The sequence below is a fragment of the Petaurus breviceps genome, unplaced genomic scaffold (genome assembly GCF_028583685.1).
Source record: "Petaurus breviceps papuanus isolate PSGF00001 unplaced genomic scaffold, PetGlider_PUasm1.0 90808, whole genome shotgun sequence".
NCBI classification, from domain to species: Eukaryota; Metazoa; Chordata; class Mammalia; order Diprotodontia; family Petauridae; genus Petaurus; species Petaurus breviceps.
This window is the reverse complement of record NW_027187349.1, coordinates 3,750,718-3,768,432: the sequence shown is the minus strand read 5'-3', so window position 1 is coordinate 3,768,432 and position 17,715 is coordinate 3,750,718. Positions and strand designations below refer to the sequence as shown.

The 17,715-nt window shown below is 39.9% G+C and overlaps 1 protein-coding gene across 1 annotated transcript in view; it reads left to right on the top strand.

Moving 5' to 3' along the window:
• Positions 1-17,715, top strand: part of SLC22A2 (solute carrier family 22 member 2) — a 47,535-nt gene that overhangs the window by 18,443 nt on the left and 11,377 nt on the right. Inside the window, exons 5-7 of the mRNA XM_069070366.1 lie at positions 6,765-6,879; positions 11,143-11,249; positions 16,703-16,917. Coding sequence (XP_068926467.1) covers positions 6,765-6,879; positions 11,143-11,249; positions 16,703-16,917 — 437 coding nt within the window. The remainder of the gene's footprint in view (positions 1-6,764; positions 6,880-11,142; positions 11,250-16,702; positions 16,918-17,715) is intronic.

The following is a 17,715-nucleotide window of genomic DNA, read 5'->3' as shown; positions in this document are numbered from 1 at the left end:
AAAAATCCAAGCATTCTTGATTTAAAAAAAAAAATTAAACTGACCTCAAGGGTCATGAAGATATGAGTTCAGATCTCACAACTGATACAAACTTGGTCCTAAATAAGTCACTTAAGCTCCCACTCCCCTGGGGTAATTTCCCAAGACCATACATTGCCACTACTTGGTTTTCTTTTTGTTTGTTTTTTGCTTCTTTTTTTTGGGGGGGGAGGAGGGAAAGCTGGGCAATTGGGGTTGTAACTTGCCCAAGGTCACACAAGCGTTGTGTGTCTGAGGCTGGATTTGAACTCAGGTCCTCCTGACTCCAGGGCTGGTGCTCTATTCACTGTGCCACCTAGCTTCCCTGCCAATCCTTATGGATCTATATTAATAGAGGGACTCTGTTTGTGTGTGTGTGTGTGTGTGTGCGTGTTCTCCCCACATGCTCACACATGCACTCTAATGTGTGCCCCCAGAAGTGCTCTCATCAGGGAACTTCCTGATGAAACCACAGTTCCAGGGAGTAATGACTTCAAATACCAGTGAAATAAGGACATTTCCCTAAATTTTCTCCACCCACATTTCACAGAGGGCACTGCACATCTGACCGGAATTTGGGTGTTAACACTAGAATTTTTCCCACACTTTGCCAACTGGGCAGTTTTCCATTTGGCATTGCTGGACCCAGTTCAGGGCTATTTCCACCACAGCATGTCCTCGTTTTAAGCAGCTTCATTCTCCTTGCAGAAACATCTCCTCCAATACCTACCTTTCTTCAGTTCTGCCATCACCACTCCGCCCCTTGCCACACCAACAGCATCCTTTGGGTGCCTTTCCCTTTCCTATACCCTGATGAATTAGCGAATCTACCTCTATCCCAGACTTAAATGTTACCTCAGATTTACCCCCCAAACATACACAGAAGATAAGGTCAGAGACCATCCTCTCTAGCTCTCTCTTTTTTTTTTTTTTTTTTAGATAAGGAAACTCAAGCCCAGGAACTTAAGTAAATTGACCAAGGTCATATAGTAATAACTGTTCTTCAGTTGTGTCTCTCCATGAACCCATTTGGAATTTTCTTGGCATTATATCATTATACTGGAGTGGTTTGCCATTCCTTTCTCTACCTCATTTTACAGATGAGGAAACTGAGATGAACAGGATTAAGTGACTTGTCCAGGATCACACAGCTAGTAAGTGTCTGAGGCTGGATTCAAACTCAGATCCTTCAGACTCTGGGCCCAGTGCTCTATCTACTTACTGCACTATGTAGCTGCCCACATAGTGGTAAGCATCAGAGATATCATCATGCCAGCTTTCCCCTTCCTTTTCATATTGACATACACTTAATCAAAATTGCTTCAAAAATCATGCAGATCAAATTGTTCCAGAAGAATCAAGTGGTAAATAGGTTTAAGATGGTCACTCAAGTGCATGTGCTTTTGCTGGTGGGCCAGCATCTTCCCATACCAAGGACAATACACCACTCAAGAACGTGATGGACTTCTGGAGCCCACAGAGCATTATGCTAGTGAGGAGAGGTTCTTTTGCTTCCATGGAAAGTGATCACACTCCAGGATTACAAGGCTGTGCGAGACTTCGCACTAGTCTTTTCCTTTTGTTTAGCATTTCTTCATACACCTCTTTTTCCTATTTCCAGCTTCTCCTAAGGCAACTCCCTTGAGTTTTCATCTTTAAAACAAACAAAACCCACCCCTCAAGTATGTATGTGTATGTAGGGTGCCACAGTTGGAAAGAGCACAAGATTTGGAGTCAGAGGACATATTTATATGAACCTCAGTTTCTTTAACTGTAAAAATTAGGGAGTTGGATTAGAGTCCTTTGAAGGTCCCTGCTGGCTCCAAATCTGTGACTCTCTATTGAATTTGAGATGTCTCTTGTTGTTCATTGTTTTTCAGTTATATCCAACTTTTTATGACTCCATTTGGGGCAGAGATACTGGAGTGGTTTGTCATTTCCTTCCCAAATCATTTTACAGATATGGAAACTGAGTCAAGTGGGGGGTAAGTGACTTGTCTAGGATTACAAAACTACTAAGTATCTGAAGCCGGATTCAAACTCAAGTCTTCCTAAACCCAGGTCTAGCACTCTATCCACTGAGTCACCTAGATGAGATATCTAAAGATATCCAATTTGAAATGTGTAATAGGTAGGTCATGATGTGGAAATGGAACTCAAGAGAGAGACTGGGACTGGATATAGGGATCCTGGAATGGTCTGCCCAAAGATGATAATTAACCTCATAGACACTAATGGTGACAATGATGTGTGACTATGTGTATGAGAGAGAAATGAGAGATGGGAGATCAAAAAGGAGAAAGAAAGGGAAAGAGAAGATAGAGAAAAGAGAAAGAAGAGGAGAGGAGAGAGAAAGAGAAGATAGAGAAAAGAGAGAGAAGAGAGGAGAAGAAAGAAAGAGAAAGGAAGAACTGAACTTTGAGGTACATCCACAGTTGATGGATGTAACATAGATGTAAATCCAAAAAAGGAGACCAAGAAAGAGTAGTCAGACAGGTAGCAGAAGAACTAGGGAAAGAGAAAAGTATTATAAAATCCCAAAGAGGAGAAAGTATTTAGGAGGAGAGGGTGGTCAGTAATTTCAAAAGCTGCCAAGAAGTCAAGAAGGATGAAGACTGGGGGGAAAAAGAGAGATTTGGGAATTAGGCTATTGGAGACTTTGGAAGAGCAGTTTCCATCAAATGATATAATTAGAATACAAATTACACAAGGCTTAGAAGAGATTTAAAGGAAAAGAGAGGAGGCATCAACTCTTTTATCAAAGAGGTTAGTTTAAAAGGGAAAGAGATAACTAGATTATCAGTTAGCAGTGATGGTAAGATATGGTAAGAGTTTGTTTTTTTAAGGGTGGAAGAAAGTTGGACAAGGGGCAGCTAGGTGGCACAGTGGATAGAGTGCTGGGTCAGAAAGACTTATCTTCCTGAGTTCAAATCTGGCCTCAGAAACTTTATGAGTTGTGTGACCCTGGGCAAATCACTTAACTCTGTTTGCCTCAGTTTCCTCATCAGCAAAAGGAGCTGGAGAAAAAAATGGCAAACCACTCCTATATCTTTGCCAAAGAAATCCCAAATGAGGTCACAAAGAGTCAGACACCACTGAAACGACTGAACAACAACAAAGTTGGGCATATTTCTAGACACTGTAGAAGGAACTGGAAGATAATGTGAGATCCTTATTAAAATGGCAATGTGAAAAGCCATAGAAGAGCTGAGTCCTTCCAAATATATTCTAGTAGGGTAAGGGTAATGACCTGGCAAAGGACAGACATGCCAAGGGATTGGAGATTATGGTAAGGACAAAGAATAGATTTAGAGGTAGTAGGGCATAGGGAGAGATAGAATGATAGAAGACTGTGATCAATTCTCATATGACATAAACTCAATGCTCTTTACCATCCTGGTTGCTTTCTCTGTACACCCTCTGGTTTGTTAATGTCCTCAAACCATGTTGCTTGGAACTCAGCACAATAATCCAAGTACAGCCTGGCAGGGTCAGAGTACAGGGAAATTATCACTTCCATCCCTGGGAGCTATGTCCCTCTTAACACAGCTCAAGATCCCATTAATTCTTCTGGCAACCACATCATATCACTCACTCATACTGAATTTTCAATCCACTAAAACCCCCAGATCCTTTGCAAAATAGCTGCTGCATAACCATGCCTCTTCTGGCTTACATTTGTGGGGTGGATTTTTTTATCCAAGAAAAGCCTTTAAATTTAACTTATTGAAATTCTTATTCAAGTCAATTCAATGCTTTCAAGATCCCTTTGGATCTCTGTCATCTAGTGTGTCCCTCCCAACTTTGTGTCATCTGAAAATTTGGTGCGCATATTATATGTGCCTTTGACCAAGTCATTGATAGAAAGCTAAATTACACAGGGCCAAGGACAGATATCTGGGGTAATCCACTGGAGAACTCTCATTGACTCATTCACATTGACACTGAACCTTTAACAGTCACTCTTTGAGGCCAATCATCCAACCAGTTCTGAATCTATCTTCAAAAATTCAATTCAATGAAACATTTATTAAGCATCTACCATATGCTTGCTGGGCACCAAGCACTGTGCAAAAATGCTGGGGATTTATAAATAAGAAAATAAGAAATATAAATAATAAAAAGATAGCCCCTGCCCTCAAGGAGCTTAGAGTCTAATGAGGGAAGTCAATATACAAAAAAGAAGCAGAGAAGGGAATGGCGGCTACCAGGAAGTACTTAACGGAGGAGCATGCATGGTATTTGAGGCATCCAAACCAAGCAGAACCATTGATGGAAAAATAAAGAGTTACCTGCAAAGTTCTGAGCCCTCTATAAAGGGAGGCTTTGGGAGGACTTTATTGCTCCTCACTCCAGCCCTCCAGTCAAGGCTACTGAGGGATCTGAGAAGGTATTGAGTATCAAAAATTGAGTCGATCTGCAAGATGTGGAGATTTCAGGTGATCAGCTTAGCCTGTCAGAGGCTTGCTGTTCCAGAAGTCCATACCAAGCAGAGATGCTTATGGAAAAGAAATCTGCCATTGCATTACTTTGTAACCCTATCTCTGTATCTCCACAAGAATAGGATAAGATACTTTATGAAAACTTTCCAAATCTAGGTAAATTATAGCCACAGCACTCCCCAGAATTTACTAGTTTAATAATCCTGTCAAAAAAAATGCAGTTAGACCTGTCCTTGACAAAGTCATACTTACTCTTCATAATTACCACTTCCCTCTCTGGAGAATTCACCAACCATCTCTTTAATGATCTTTTCAAGAATTTTCCCAGGAGCTGAAGTCAAGTTCACTAGCCTATAGTTTGCACAATCTCTTCTCACTTTTTAAAAAATCCAGACATTTGCCCTTCTCCAATTTAGTGGTATATCTCCTATTTTCCTTGAGACTTTGAATCGTTAAGAAAGATGACAGAGCGAGTAAGAGCACCGGCTCCAGTGTTGAGATGACCTGGATCAAATCCCGGGCTCAGATACTCAGCACCACACCCAGAAATAACTGGCCGTGTAACCTTGAGCAAGTTACTTAACCCTGATTGTTTAAAAAAAAAATTTTTTTTTAAAAAAGAAAGATGACTTGGGAATGTCTTGGGAATCAGTAAAGGACAGAAAGCCACTAGGATTTGGATTCAGTAATAAATTTGTATAGTTCTCACTAGAGAAGTAGAGTCTGGAAGTAGCTATGAAGAGAAAAGAGTTTCTCCTTTACAATTGAAGAATCGAGGCCCAAGGGGTCTAAATAAGTTGGCCAAGGTCGCACGGACTGTAAGCATCAAAATCAAAAGATTTGTTAATTAGTTCTTTTTTACTTTTTGAAGAGGCTATCTTGGCATATTAGATGAAGACTTAAGAACTCTGATCAGGGCAGCCAGGTAGCACAGCGAGTAAGAGCACTGGCTCCAGTGTCAGGATGACCTGGAGATCGAATCCCGGGCTCAGACACTTAGCACCCACCCAGAAATAACTGGCCATGTAACCTTGAGCAAGTTACTTAACCCCGATTGCTTAAAAAAAAAAAAAAAGAAAAGAACTCTGATCAATGTAATGACCACCCATGATTTCAGAGTACCTGGGGATGACAGAAAGGTGATGGCTTTAAGGTACAGAGTGAGATTTATATTTTTGGACACAGCCAATGAGGGGAATTTGTTTTGCTTGACTATGCATATTTGTTTCAAGAATTTTGTTTTTCTTTCTTTCTTTTTCTTTAATGGGGAATGAGAGACAAGGAGTAGGATTCCCCCCAGATGAGAAGAGAAGAGAAGCAATGCCAGAAAGAATCACAGTCTATCAGGATAGCCTTGAATGTTGCATGTTGAATCTGTTCCCTATTTTAAAAGAAAAGCAAATTCTATATAATGGACATTTACCACTTCATGCACAATCTTCTTCTGTTCTACACTGTATATGAAATATTAATTTTATTTGGTGTTTGTTAAATACAGAATTGTTAAAAGGGAGGAAAAAAGGAAGAAAAAACATCCTCCTTTCTGCAGTGGGCATCACTATCCTCCTACTGATCCAAGTTTGTAACCCCAGTCATTTGAATAGGGTTAAGTCTATTTCCTTTATCCGGTCAGTTTCTAAGTTCTAAGTACCACCACGATATTTTCTTGCATCTCTCTTCCCTTCTCTCCACTTACATGCCCAGGATCCTAATTTAGAACTTCATCAATTTTCACTCAGACTATTGCAATATTCCCCTAATCTACCTCTCTACTTTCAGTGTCTCCCCTCTGTAATCCATTCATCACCTGACCAAAAGAAAAATTTCTTCTTTAGGTGTAGATCTTCCCATGTTACTCCCCTCTTCAAAAACATTCATTGGCTCCCTGTTACTTCTAGGTTAAAATATAAATGCCTCAGACCTTCTGTTTGAAGACCCTCTACAAGCTACCTTCAAACTACCTTACCAGATGATTCTTGTATCATATCCACTCCCCCCCACCCACCCACACATCTCTTAAACTGTACATTACAGTCAAGACAGACACCTAGCTGGTCACTAATTTGACATTCCATACCCTGCTTTTGTGCACTCTTAAGTCATACCCTATGTTTAAAATACATTCCTTCTTCATCTCTACTTTTCTCAGAATTCTCATCTTCCTTCAGAACTCAGTTCAGAGGTCACCTCCTCTGTCAGGAGGAATAATGGTCCAAGTTCTATCAATTGTTTAATTAATTGAGTAATAGTTCAGGTTATATTATTTTGTTTTCTACTTAACAGTTCTTTTTCTTATACTCACAGGTGCCTTCCAGAATCTCCCAGATGGTTGATCTCTCAAAATAAAAATGCAAAGGCCATGAAAATTATTAAGCACATTGCAAGGAAAAATAAGAAATCCCTGCCAACCTTTCTTCAGGTAGTTTCTGTATCTTACCTAGAGAAAGGTGGGAAAGGAGATGGGAAGGCATAATTATAGCCTGTGGTTGTGGTAGTTACAGGCCAGGAGGCAAGGGATCATAAAAAGTCTTATCCAATTCTCTCATTTTATAGATGGGGCAATTGAGAGGAAATGGCTTAGTGCCAAGGTCATTCATTGCGTTAATGGGCAGATCCAAGACTTGAACCTTGGTCCCCAGGGCTCTTTCCATTATAATATGTAGTATCCAAGATGCTTACTATTTTTCATTTTAGCAGGAATGCACGTGACATGGAAAAGGTTACTTGGGATATTTTGTGGAATGGTAAATTAAGCTAGACACATGCTTGGATATGAGGACCACCCATTCTATACCAATAACTAAATGGTTCCAGGGCTTTCAGTGTGCTTGAAATTAATTTATGGAGGCATAGTTGAGATCTAGGTCTAGTAGAACCATTCTGGTTTCCATGTGTCTCATTAGGAGCTAGACTAGAGGATATATGAGGTGGACTGGTCTCTAGGACTGATTTAATGGGAGTTCAAGGGTTAAAAAATACAATTTCAATTCTCAGTCAACAAGCATGTATTAAATGCTTACTGTGTACCAAGCAATGTGCTAAGTATTGGGGGCACAAAAAAAAGACAAAAACATGGAGTTTATTCTCCAGGAACTTGTATCCCTAGTGCTTTGCCCAGTAACTGGCACATAGTAGGTGCTTAATAAATTCTTGCAGACTGACCTACGTACTAATAGGAGAGACAATATGCAAACAACTCTGTACATACAGTGTAAATAGAAAGCAATGTCAGGGGGCAACTAGGTGGCACCATGGATAGAGTCAGGTGGACCTGAGTTCAAAATCAGCCTTGGACACTTACTAGCTGTATGACCCTGAGCAAGTCACTTAACCCTGATTGCCTCAAAAAAAGTAATGTCTGAAGGAAAGTACCTATAGCAGGGGGAACCAAGAAAGCCCCCTGCCCACATCTCATCCCCACCTGAAGAAAGTAGAATTTGAGTTGGGTATTAAAGGGAGCCAGGGAAGTTGGGAGGTGGAGGGGAAGGAGGAAACATGGGGCATCACCGCTACAAAAGCACAGGGTCTGGAGATGGAAAATTGTTTATGAGGAAGAGCAAATAGACCAGGGTGTTTAGATCAGAGAGTGCTTAAAGGTGGGGCAAAGTTATAAAGACGGGAAGAACTGTGAAATGTTTTAAACGCCAAACATGGGATTTTATATAAAATCATGGAGATAATAGAAAACTAATAGAGTTTATTGAGTGAGGAATGAGGGGAAACATAGTCATGGCTACACTATAGAAAAATAATAATACTTTCAATGTATAATATATTATTATGATTGTAAATAGTGAGTTTATATATTACTTTATGGTTTGCAAGTGCTTTACAAATATTTTCTCATTTTATTCCCGTAACCACCATGGGAAAGAGGTGTTATTATTATCCCCATTTAATTTTTTTTTAATATCCCCATTTTAAATATGTGAAAACTGAGGCAAATGGAGGTTAGGTGACTTGTAGTGTCACATAGCCAGTAGGTGTCTGAGACAGGATTCAATCTAAGTCTTACTGACTCTAACAAGAGTATTCTATCCATCCCACCATGGAGCTGCCTTCTGAAAATCACTTTGGTAACTGAGTGGTAACAGATTGGAGTGGAGAGATACTTGAGATAGGAGGAACAATTTAAAAACTATCACAGTAGTCTAGGTTAAAGGCAATGAAGACCTCTTCTTACTGCCTGGGTGACCCTGGGCTATTGGCGTAACTTGTCTGCCTCAGTTTCCCCAATGGTAAAAAGGGTGATAATAATGGCACCTACCTCACAGAGATGTGAGGATCTGATGATATCATCTTTATAACGTGCTTAGCATGGCACATCTATTCTGCTTTTCTTGGCCTACTTAAACGCAGAAGATCTGTGATTCTCTAGGCGTGGGAAACTCCCCCCATCACAAGCTATCTGTAGCTTAGTAGATAAGTCCTAAGGAATTACTGAGGCACAAAAAGACTGATTTCAATGACTTGTGCTGGGACACACAACCAGTACATGCCAGAGGCAGGATTCAGTTGTAGCATTTTATCCATGCAGCATCTTTTAAATGGAGCATACTTGAGAATTATTATTAATATCCCCAATATAATTATGAATTAACATCATTAATGAATACTATTAATGTTACTATAATTACTAATAACTAATATTAATATAATTGTTCATATTAATAATTGTTATTGACAATTATATTTAGGTGGTGCTTTATAAGGTTTGCAAAACCCTCCACAAATATTATTTCATTGTATTCTCACAACCACCTGAGGAGGTAGGTGCTATTTATTTTACAGATAAGGAAACTGAGTCAGGAAGAGGTTGACCCAGGGCCACACAACTGTTAAATGTCAGAAGCTGGATTTGAACTCATGCCCATTTCTTTATCTGTCTAGATCCCATATAGCATTTCTTGATGACTTCAAGGAATTTGTCATGAATATCGATTACTGTGTTGTATGACAGTACAGGGACACCCTCATAGCCAACTGAGGCAGAGAGGTGTATTTTGCCCCCAAAACCAAATGGTTTCATCCTGTATGTCTGTGTCTGCCTCTTATGTTTGAGTCTTTCCTAACCAGATATGAAGCTGCTGCCTCTTTGCTCCGGTCAGCCTACTCGCCTGTAACAGCCATCCCTACTACCCCCCCACCTGCCATCACAGCATCATAGATTTAGAATTGGAAGCAATCCTCGAAGGCCTCCACAGGGGGTCCTCCCCAGCATTTCACAGAGGAAGAAAACTGAGGCCCATAGAGGTTTTAAATGGCATTCCCAAGATCACTCAGGTTGTAAGTGACAGAGCTGGAATTGGACCCCAAATCCACTGACTTCAGAGTCACTGGTTTGTTTGGGGTTTTTTTTTCACTCAATCTCTCACTCTGAGACCTTTTTTCCCCACTGTCTTTAGTCTGTTCAGTCATTTCTGACTCTCCATGACCCCATTTGGAGTTTTCTTGGCAAAGATACTGGAGTGGTTTGTCATTTCCTTGTCCAACTCATTTTACAGATGAGGAAACTAAGGCAAACAGGGTTAAGTGACTTGCCCAACATCTAAGGCCATATTTAAGCTCAGGTCTTCCTTACTCTAGGTCCAGCACTCTATCTACTGTGCCACCTAGATACCCAAGCTTCTAGTCTGCTGTGGGTTAAAAAACACACAAAGAAACAAAACCAACTCAAGTTGTTACTGCATTTTATGGTAAAAATGAATAGGCTTTCCATAAAGATCCAAAAAGCACCTCTGAGCAACACTCAAGCTTTACGGCATAGGTTCATGACAACAGTTTTAGCCTCTCAGAGGTCTTTTTGGTTGGCCTCTGGATTCTTGGTTAGGATGCATGACCAGCAGTGTGGTTTGGTGGCAAAGGTTAACTTGGAATCAAATCAGACACCTGAGTTTGAGTCTTAACTCGGGTTCTCATTAACTATGTCGACAGGATTAAGTTGTTTGAACTCTCTGGTCCTCAGTTTCCTTATCTGTAAAATAGGAATAATAATATTTGCACCACTTACCTCAACAGAGTAGAATGAAGTATTTGGTGAAACATAAAGCTTTATATGGCAATGTAATTCCCATTAATGTGACTTCCAGAGTGGTGTGATAGTGCAGTGCGTCCTATCCCACTAAATATTCAAGCAGCATCTACTTTTGAAAACCTCAATCAATCAATCAACTAGCATTTATTAAGTTCCTGCTATGGGTCAGGTACTATGCTAAGCACTAGGAACTAAACAAAGGCAAAAAACAGTCCCTGCTCTCAAAGAGCTCACAGTCTAATGAGGCAATATGCAAACACCTATATACAAACAGGGCAGTTAGGTGATGCAGCCGGAAAGCTGGAGCCTGGAGTAGGAAGATTCATCTTTCCTGAGTTCAAATCCCAATTCAGACACATCCTAGTCTCATGACCTTGGGCAAGTCACTTAACCCTGTTTGCCTCAGTTTCCTCATCTGTAAAATGAGCTGGAGAAGAAAATGACAAACCACTCCAGTATCTTCGCCAAGAAAACCCCAAATGGGTTCACAAAGACACGATTGAAAAGAACCCAAAAAACACCAAAGGAGAGATTTCTCCATCCTCATTCCTCATTTTTCCACTCAGGTCATCATGCAATTTCTTTCATGTTACTTAGGGATACTAACATCATGCATTAACCATCTTCACTTATTCTTTTCATTCTCAGAGCCTTAAGCCTGATGAGGAAGGCAGTGAGAAGATGAAACCTTCCTTTATTGACTTGGTCAGAACACCTCAGATAAGGAAGCACACTTTGATCTTGATGTACAACTGGTAAGAAGTTCCAGGAGGCATTTGTCACATGATTTCTTTTTTGTGGGGGAGGTAGGAGGGGGGGTGGAGGGGAGAGGGCAGGAGGAGCAGGGGAGGTAGGTGCGTGTACATGTTGTGAAGGTAGAAACAGGATCTGGAGAAGGAATGACTATGTATGAGATTGAGGAGTCGAGTAAAACAGAGAATACAAATTTAAGTGACTGCCCTTGAAAATAATAAGTAAATGCATAAGAGGGGGAAGCTGTAAAAGAAATGATAATGAGTTCTGTTTTTGACATATTAAGTATGGATTGTCTATAGGATCTCCCATTTGAAATATCCAAAAGATTATTGGGGATGTGAGACTATAATTCAGTATATTAACTCTTGCTAAGCTTATAGATATGGGATATATTTGGAGGTAATAAATGAAGTCATAGGAGCTGATGAAACTGCTAAATGAAATAGTATAAAAGAAAAAGAGGGCTCACGATTTTATTAATACTGGTGACAACGTATATTGCAACCTATGCTAATAAAATAAACAATACTATTCAGTATGATTAAGAAAAGAATTAAACTTAATTAAAATCTCAGATATAAATAAAAAATTTAGCTTCCCTTTGAAAAGGAAAAGATTTACACAATGGATAAAAAAGGTAACCCAAAAATATGTTGTCCAAAGGAAACACGCTTAAGATATACATAAGGATTCAATTGAAATTTATGATGATTCAGATGATTCAAAAAAATCTGTAGTCATAATATTGCATAAAGCACAATTCAAAGCACTGGAATTTAAGGCTTTAAAGTGGAAAAAGAGGAGAAAATTATCATATCCTCCCCTGCCCCTTAGCTCTCATCATTCATAATACAGCAAAAAAAAAATCCATTCAATTGTATCCCAATTGTCTACACTAGCTGAGGGGAACCATGGCATGGATTACTCAAAGATTAATCAGGGGCTTTAAAATGCAATGTGTGTCTCATTTACAGTTCCATAATTACATCTGATTATGACTTCAGATAATATTGAAGTTATTTTAATGCCCAAAGCACCAACAAAATAACGATTATTTACAAATTGTTTCCCCCATTGGGATGTGTAGACATTGAGAGTAACGGCTGTTTTTTGCTTTACTTTCTAACCCTAGCACTTAGCACAGTGCCTGGCACATAGTCAGTGTTTACAGCGGTGGGGAACCTGTTGCCTTGAGGCCGCATGTGGTCCTCTAGTTCCTCAAGTGCAGTTCTTTGACTGACTCCAAACTTCACAGAACAAATTCCTTTAATAAAAGGATTTGTTCTGTAAAACTTGGAGTCAATCAAAAGGCCGCACCCAAGAACCTAGAGGGTCACATGTGGCCTGGAGATCCCAGGTTCCCCACCCCTGGAACACGAGAAGGAACAGGAAAATCAAATGATACAAAGAATTTTTAAAATAATTTACTGTAATTTCTCTTATCTGTACAAATATATTTTAGATACAAATAATTACAAGCAGACATTATAATTTTATTTTGAAATATTTCCATTTTCTTTCCCTTGTGGATTAAAAAAAATGCAGTGCCTCAATTGTTGCAGCCTGGTCCTTCAAGCATTCTTATATTCTAGTCCTTCTACTGTTAATAAATGCTTGCTGACTGAATGACTGAATGATGGCAGGATCAGGCTGTCCAGAAGGGCACAGGCAGCAAGGAAAAGTCATCATGAGATTAAAAAAGAAACAAAGCCAGACTTCACTTCCTATTTACAATATTTTAAAATTAAACACTGCCCGTGAGGATAGAATAGAGCACCAGCCCTGGAGTCAGGAGGACCTGAGTTCAAATTCAGCCTCAAATGCTTGACACACTTACTAGTTGTGTGACCTTGGGCAAGTCACTTAACCCCAATTGCCCTCCCAAAAAAATTAATTAAACACTGCTCCCCAAAACTGTTCATTAGTTCATTCATAAGGAGCCTCGTAGCCTTCCCAATCCACTAAACAAAGAAGTCCCCAGGAAATTAAAAAAAAAAAAAACGCCCTGGCAGAATAAAATGAATGGCAGCTGGCCTCCCTCTCTGTCCCTTTACCTCGCCTCACTTACCCTTTTCCCAATTAATTCTCAAAATTAAACAATAAAACTAAAGATCACCAGAAACAAATTTTAAAGTTTTTCTGGGACTTTGATAACAGGGGATTTCCAGATTATTTCTTCCTTCCCTTTCCTAACAATTATGATACAGCTTCACATTTTGCACAATGGATAACTAAATGATTTTAGCCTAAATATTTTGAAACCATAATTAGTAATATCATGATAAACTAGGCCAAAAAGATGGGTATGCATTAGTCTGTGGTGAATAAGATACATATCATTAGCAGAAGGAAATTACAGCCATAAGTAACAACCACTGATGATTTTCTGAAATTCACACTTGGTAGAATTAGAAATTAACTGGTAGAAACTAATTGGGTAGAATTGGAAATTTGGTAGAATTAGAAAAATGTTCAGTTGATTGCAACCACAGAATCATAGAATGCTAGTGCTCAGAAGGACCTTGGAGTTCATTTAGTTCAGCTGCTTCATTTTACAGAGAAGAAAACTGAGGCAAGGGACCTCAGAGGTAGGATTCAAATCCAAGGTATCTGATTACAGTTTCAGAGTCTTTACGTGACGACATGAGAAGAAGGAGAGGGAAAGGGAGAGGAAGAAGAGGGAGAAGTGTTTGTGTGCATATGTGTGGAAAGGGACACTTTCTCACTTCTTAGCAATCTGAAATGGACTCTGCCTGAGGTTATGACACTCCTACTGGTTTTCAGGATAGTCACCTGTGAGATAATTTATGTTTAATCTGCTTTGGGGTGAAGAAGGACTTGAGGGATGGGTAAAGCATTCTGCAAATGTTAAGGCATATACAGTTATCCTTTCTACATCGTGACTTTCTCCATTGTGGTTTTGATATATCATACATCAGCCTAAGAAATTAAATGGGAATTTGGGGGGAGTTTTGTGGAAGCCAGAGATGACTTGCAAAGTCCAGCAGATGACACAGAGCCTATGACCAAATTTTACAATAAAGTACTGTAAATAAAAAGAAAAATTCAGATTTCTTCTCTGTTTTGAAGGGAGAGCCAAAAAAATTTTAAACAGATTTTCCAGATCATGGGGGCACTGTGCTCCTAACCCCCACGATATGGGAGGGATAACTGTATTATAAACTTTTCAGTGGGGGTCGGGGGAAAGGAGCACAGTTCTGGACCTGGTAAGGGGAACTTCTGGTGAGGAAATTCCCTCTGCTAATGCACCAACGGCGACGGTTCTGTAGCATAGAGTTGTTACTATGATCTAATAAATTCCCAATGATAAAATGAAGTAGAGACATCAATAATAAAGTGATAGATGAAAATGAGTCATGATCAACCCGGTTTTTGGAGTAACTCATTTTCTTTCTGTTGTCTCTTTTTTGGATCATTTTGTGATTCATTGTCAAATCCAAAAAAAAATTAGGTAGGGGAAAGCAAAAAGTTACATATTTACTTATGAAAGACTTGGCGAGGAAGAAAACATCAACCACTGACTGAAAGGAAGTCCAGAGGCTTTCTCCAGTTTTCATAGATGACTGAGTAGTGCTTCAATTAACACTGAACTTTGTGCTATTTGAATGACCAACAGGGACTCTTAAACTGATAGTCTGGAATCTTAAGAAAGAGTATCCGTACAAGGTCAAGGTTACATAGGCATGCTCAGCACATTTCATTAGGGTGTGCATCCAAGCAATTTTTAAAATATGAACTTTAATTGACTATTCATTCAGTCATAAAAGGAAATTATTTTTATTAAACTAAAGAAATTTAAATTTTTTCAAATTTACAATTAAATTTTTCTTTAAAATACAATATTACATTTTTTTGGATATATTAGGGTGTAGCTGATCAAACTTAGCACACCTGTGTCCATCATCCTCCATGACTACCCCAGCACTTGTGTGAGCATCTCCCCCTCGGTAAAGCTTGCTTGCTTCACTTCCTCTTTGTTTGCTCCTGCATGAGAGGTTTGTCTGCTGGCATCCTGCCTCTAGCCAGAAGTATGAATTGTAGTTCAAGGCTATGACCAGTAATTCAGTAGCCACAACTAATTACCAAGTCTGTTACTTTGGAAATAGAAAGAACAAGGGTTGAATTGTTGTTTAGTCATTTTTCATTTGTGTCTGACTCTTCATGATGCCATTTCTTGGCAGAGATACTGGAGGGGTCTGCCATTTCCTTCTCCAGCTCATTTTACATATGAGGAAACTGAGGCAAGCAGAATTAAATGACTTGTCAAGGGTCACACAGCTAGTAAGTATTTTAGGCTAGATTTGAACTCAGGAAAATGAGTCTTCCTAACTCCAGGCCTGGTGCTCTGTCCACTGAACCACCTAGCCACCAAAAGGCTAAATAGGGAACCTCTAAATGTCAGGGCCCCTTCCTTAACCCCAACACCTGGGGCTCTGCCCCAAACTTCATGTCCCCTCCTGGCAACCTAGGTAACAGATAAAGGAGAAGGCCCTTTCCCTGCACAGGACCTTCAATATTCCAAATCTCCCCAAGTCTGTTTTAATACCACAGGTTAAGACCATTTACCATTTGGGTAAAATGGGAAAAGCAAGGGTTTTGGAGTCAGAGGATTTGACTTTGAATCCCAACTTTACTATTTCTTAGTTGTGGGTAAATAGCCTCAGTTCCCTAGGCCTCAATATCCTCCATGTATATTGAAGAGGTCATGCTACATGATCCCAAGGCTCTTCCAATTATGTTCTTTTAATTCTAAGATATATAGCATTGAGCCCAGGAAAAAGGCTTTGCTTTAAAAGAAAGTTTCTTATTTGTTTTGCTGTTTCCTTCTCCAGCTCATTTTACAGATGAGGAAACTGAGGCAAACAGGTTAAGTGACTTGCCCAGGGTCACACAGCTAGTAAAGTCTGAGACCATATTTGAACTTAAGATGAGTCTTTCTGACTCTAGGCCCAGGGCTCTGTCCACTGGGCCACCCAAATTATTACTGCTACTACACAATTATATAAGATATTTGTCTTAATAATCTGTCATGGGACTGGGGGTAGGTGGGGCTGGGCTTTCCTTCTCTACCCCACATATGAATCAATTTTTCAGTGAACAAGAATGGTGTTAATTTCAATTAAATATATTTGTATATAAGAGGTACATGTCATTGGGTGTAGGTTTTTTTTCTTTGTTTTTCTCAGCCCATCAAAAGGTAATGAAGAGGGGTGGCTAGGTGGCGCAGTGAATAGAGCATGGACCCTGGAGTCAGGAGGACTTGAGTTCAAATGTGGCCTCAGACACTTAACACAAAAACTAGCTGTGTGACCTTGGGCAAGTCACTTAACCCCAGCTGACCTCAAAAAAGAAAAAAAAGGTAATGAAGAAATAATTTTGGACTAACTTATCCAAAAGAGCTTGACCTGATTCTGATTCTTTCTTTGCTAAGGTTCACAGGCTCTGTGCTTTATCAGGGTCTCATCATGCACATGGGACTTGCAGGTGGGAATATCTATTTGGATTTCTTCTATTCTGCTCTCGTTGAGTACCCAGCTGCTTTCCTCATCATCCTCACCATCGATCGTATCGGCCGCCGCTACCCTTGGGCTGCAGCAAATATAGTGGCTGGGGCAGCCTGTCTCATCTCAGCTTTTCTTCCCAATGGTGAGTTTGAGGGTTACTCTTTGGTTTCCCAGAAAGGTAATTATATTCAGCTCTTGAATATTGACATAATGGAGATGTTTTCCCCCCAGTGTTTATTAATAATGAGGAGGAGGATGATGATAAAAATGAAGGAAATGGTGGAAAATATTATAAGAGGGTAATAATAATAATAACAGAAGAATTATCATATAAATTCAGGACAAGAGTTGTTCAGTTAAGGGGTGGCTATGTGGCTCAGTGAATAGAGCACCAACCCTGGAGTCAGGAGGGCCTGAGTTCAAATCTAGCCTCTGTGATAGTAATGGCAATTAAAGATTCCCCTGTATTGGCTTGGTTTTCAAATTGATTGTGTTAAAACCCAGAGCTTGTTAATCCCACCTGTGGGATGGACTTGTTGATGTGAAAAGAGAGACACGAACTGGGAGGAGCTGGTGACGGTAGATTTGGAGAGACACAAGAGGGAGGCAGAAGAACTTTTTGGAAGCAGCACCTTGTGGAGGCAGAGAGAGACTGAGAGAATTGCTGGGGGCCACTTTGAATTGCCCTGGACTTTTGAGACCTGCCCCCTGAGCTGCCAAGGATTGAGGAGACATGGCTGTTTTGCTGGTACTTTGTCTGTCTGTTTTGATGTTGTTTTGCCAGATTTGTCCACTGGTGAAAGACAGTTCTTTTGTTGAAGAAGTCCTGGAACCTGGCTGTTGGCTAAGAGCTCCTGAGACTGTCCTGCAGACAGAGAGTGAATACTGTCCATTGGTGAAGGACAGTGCTGTTGTTGCAGGGGTCTGGGAACCTTTCTGT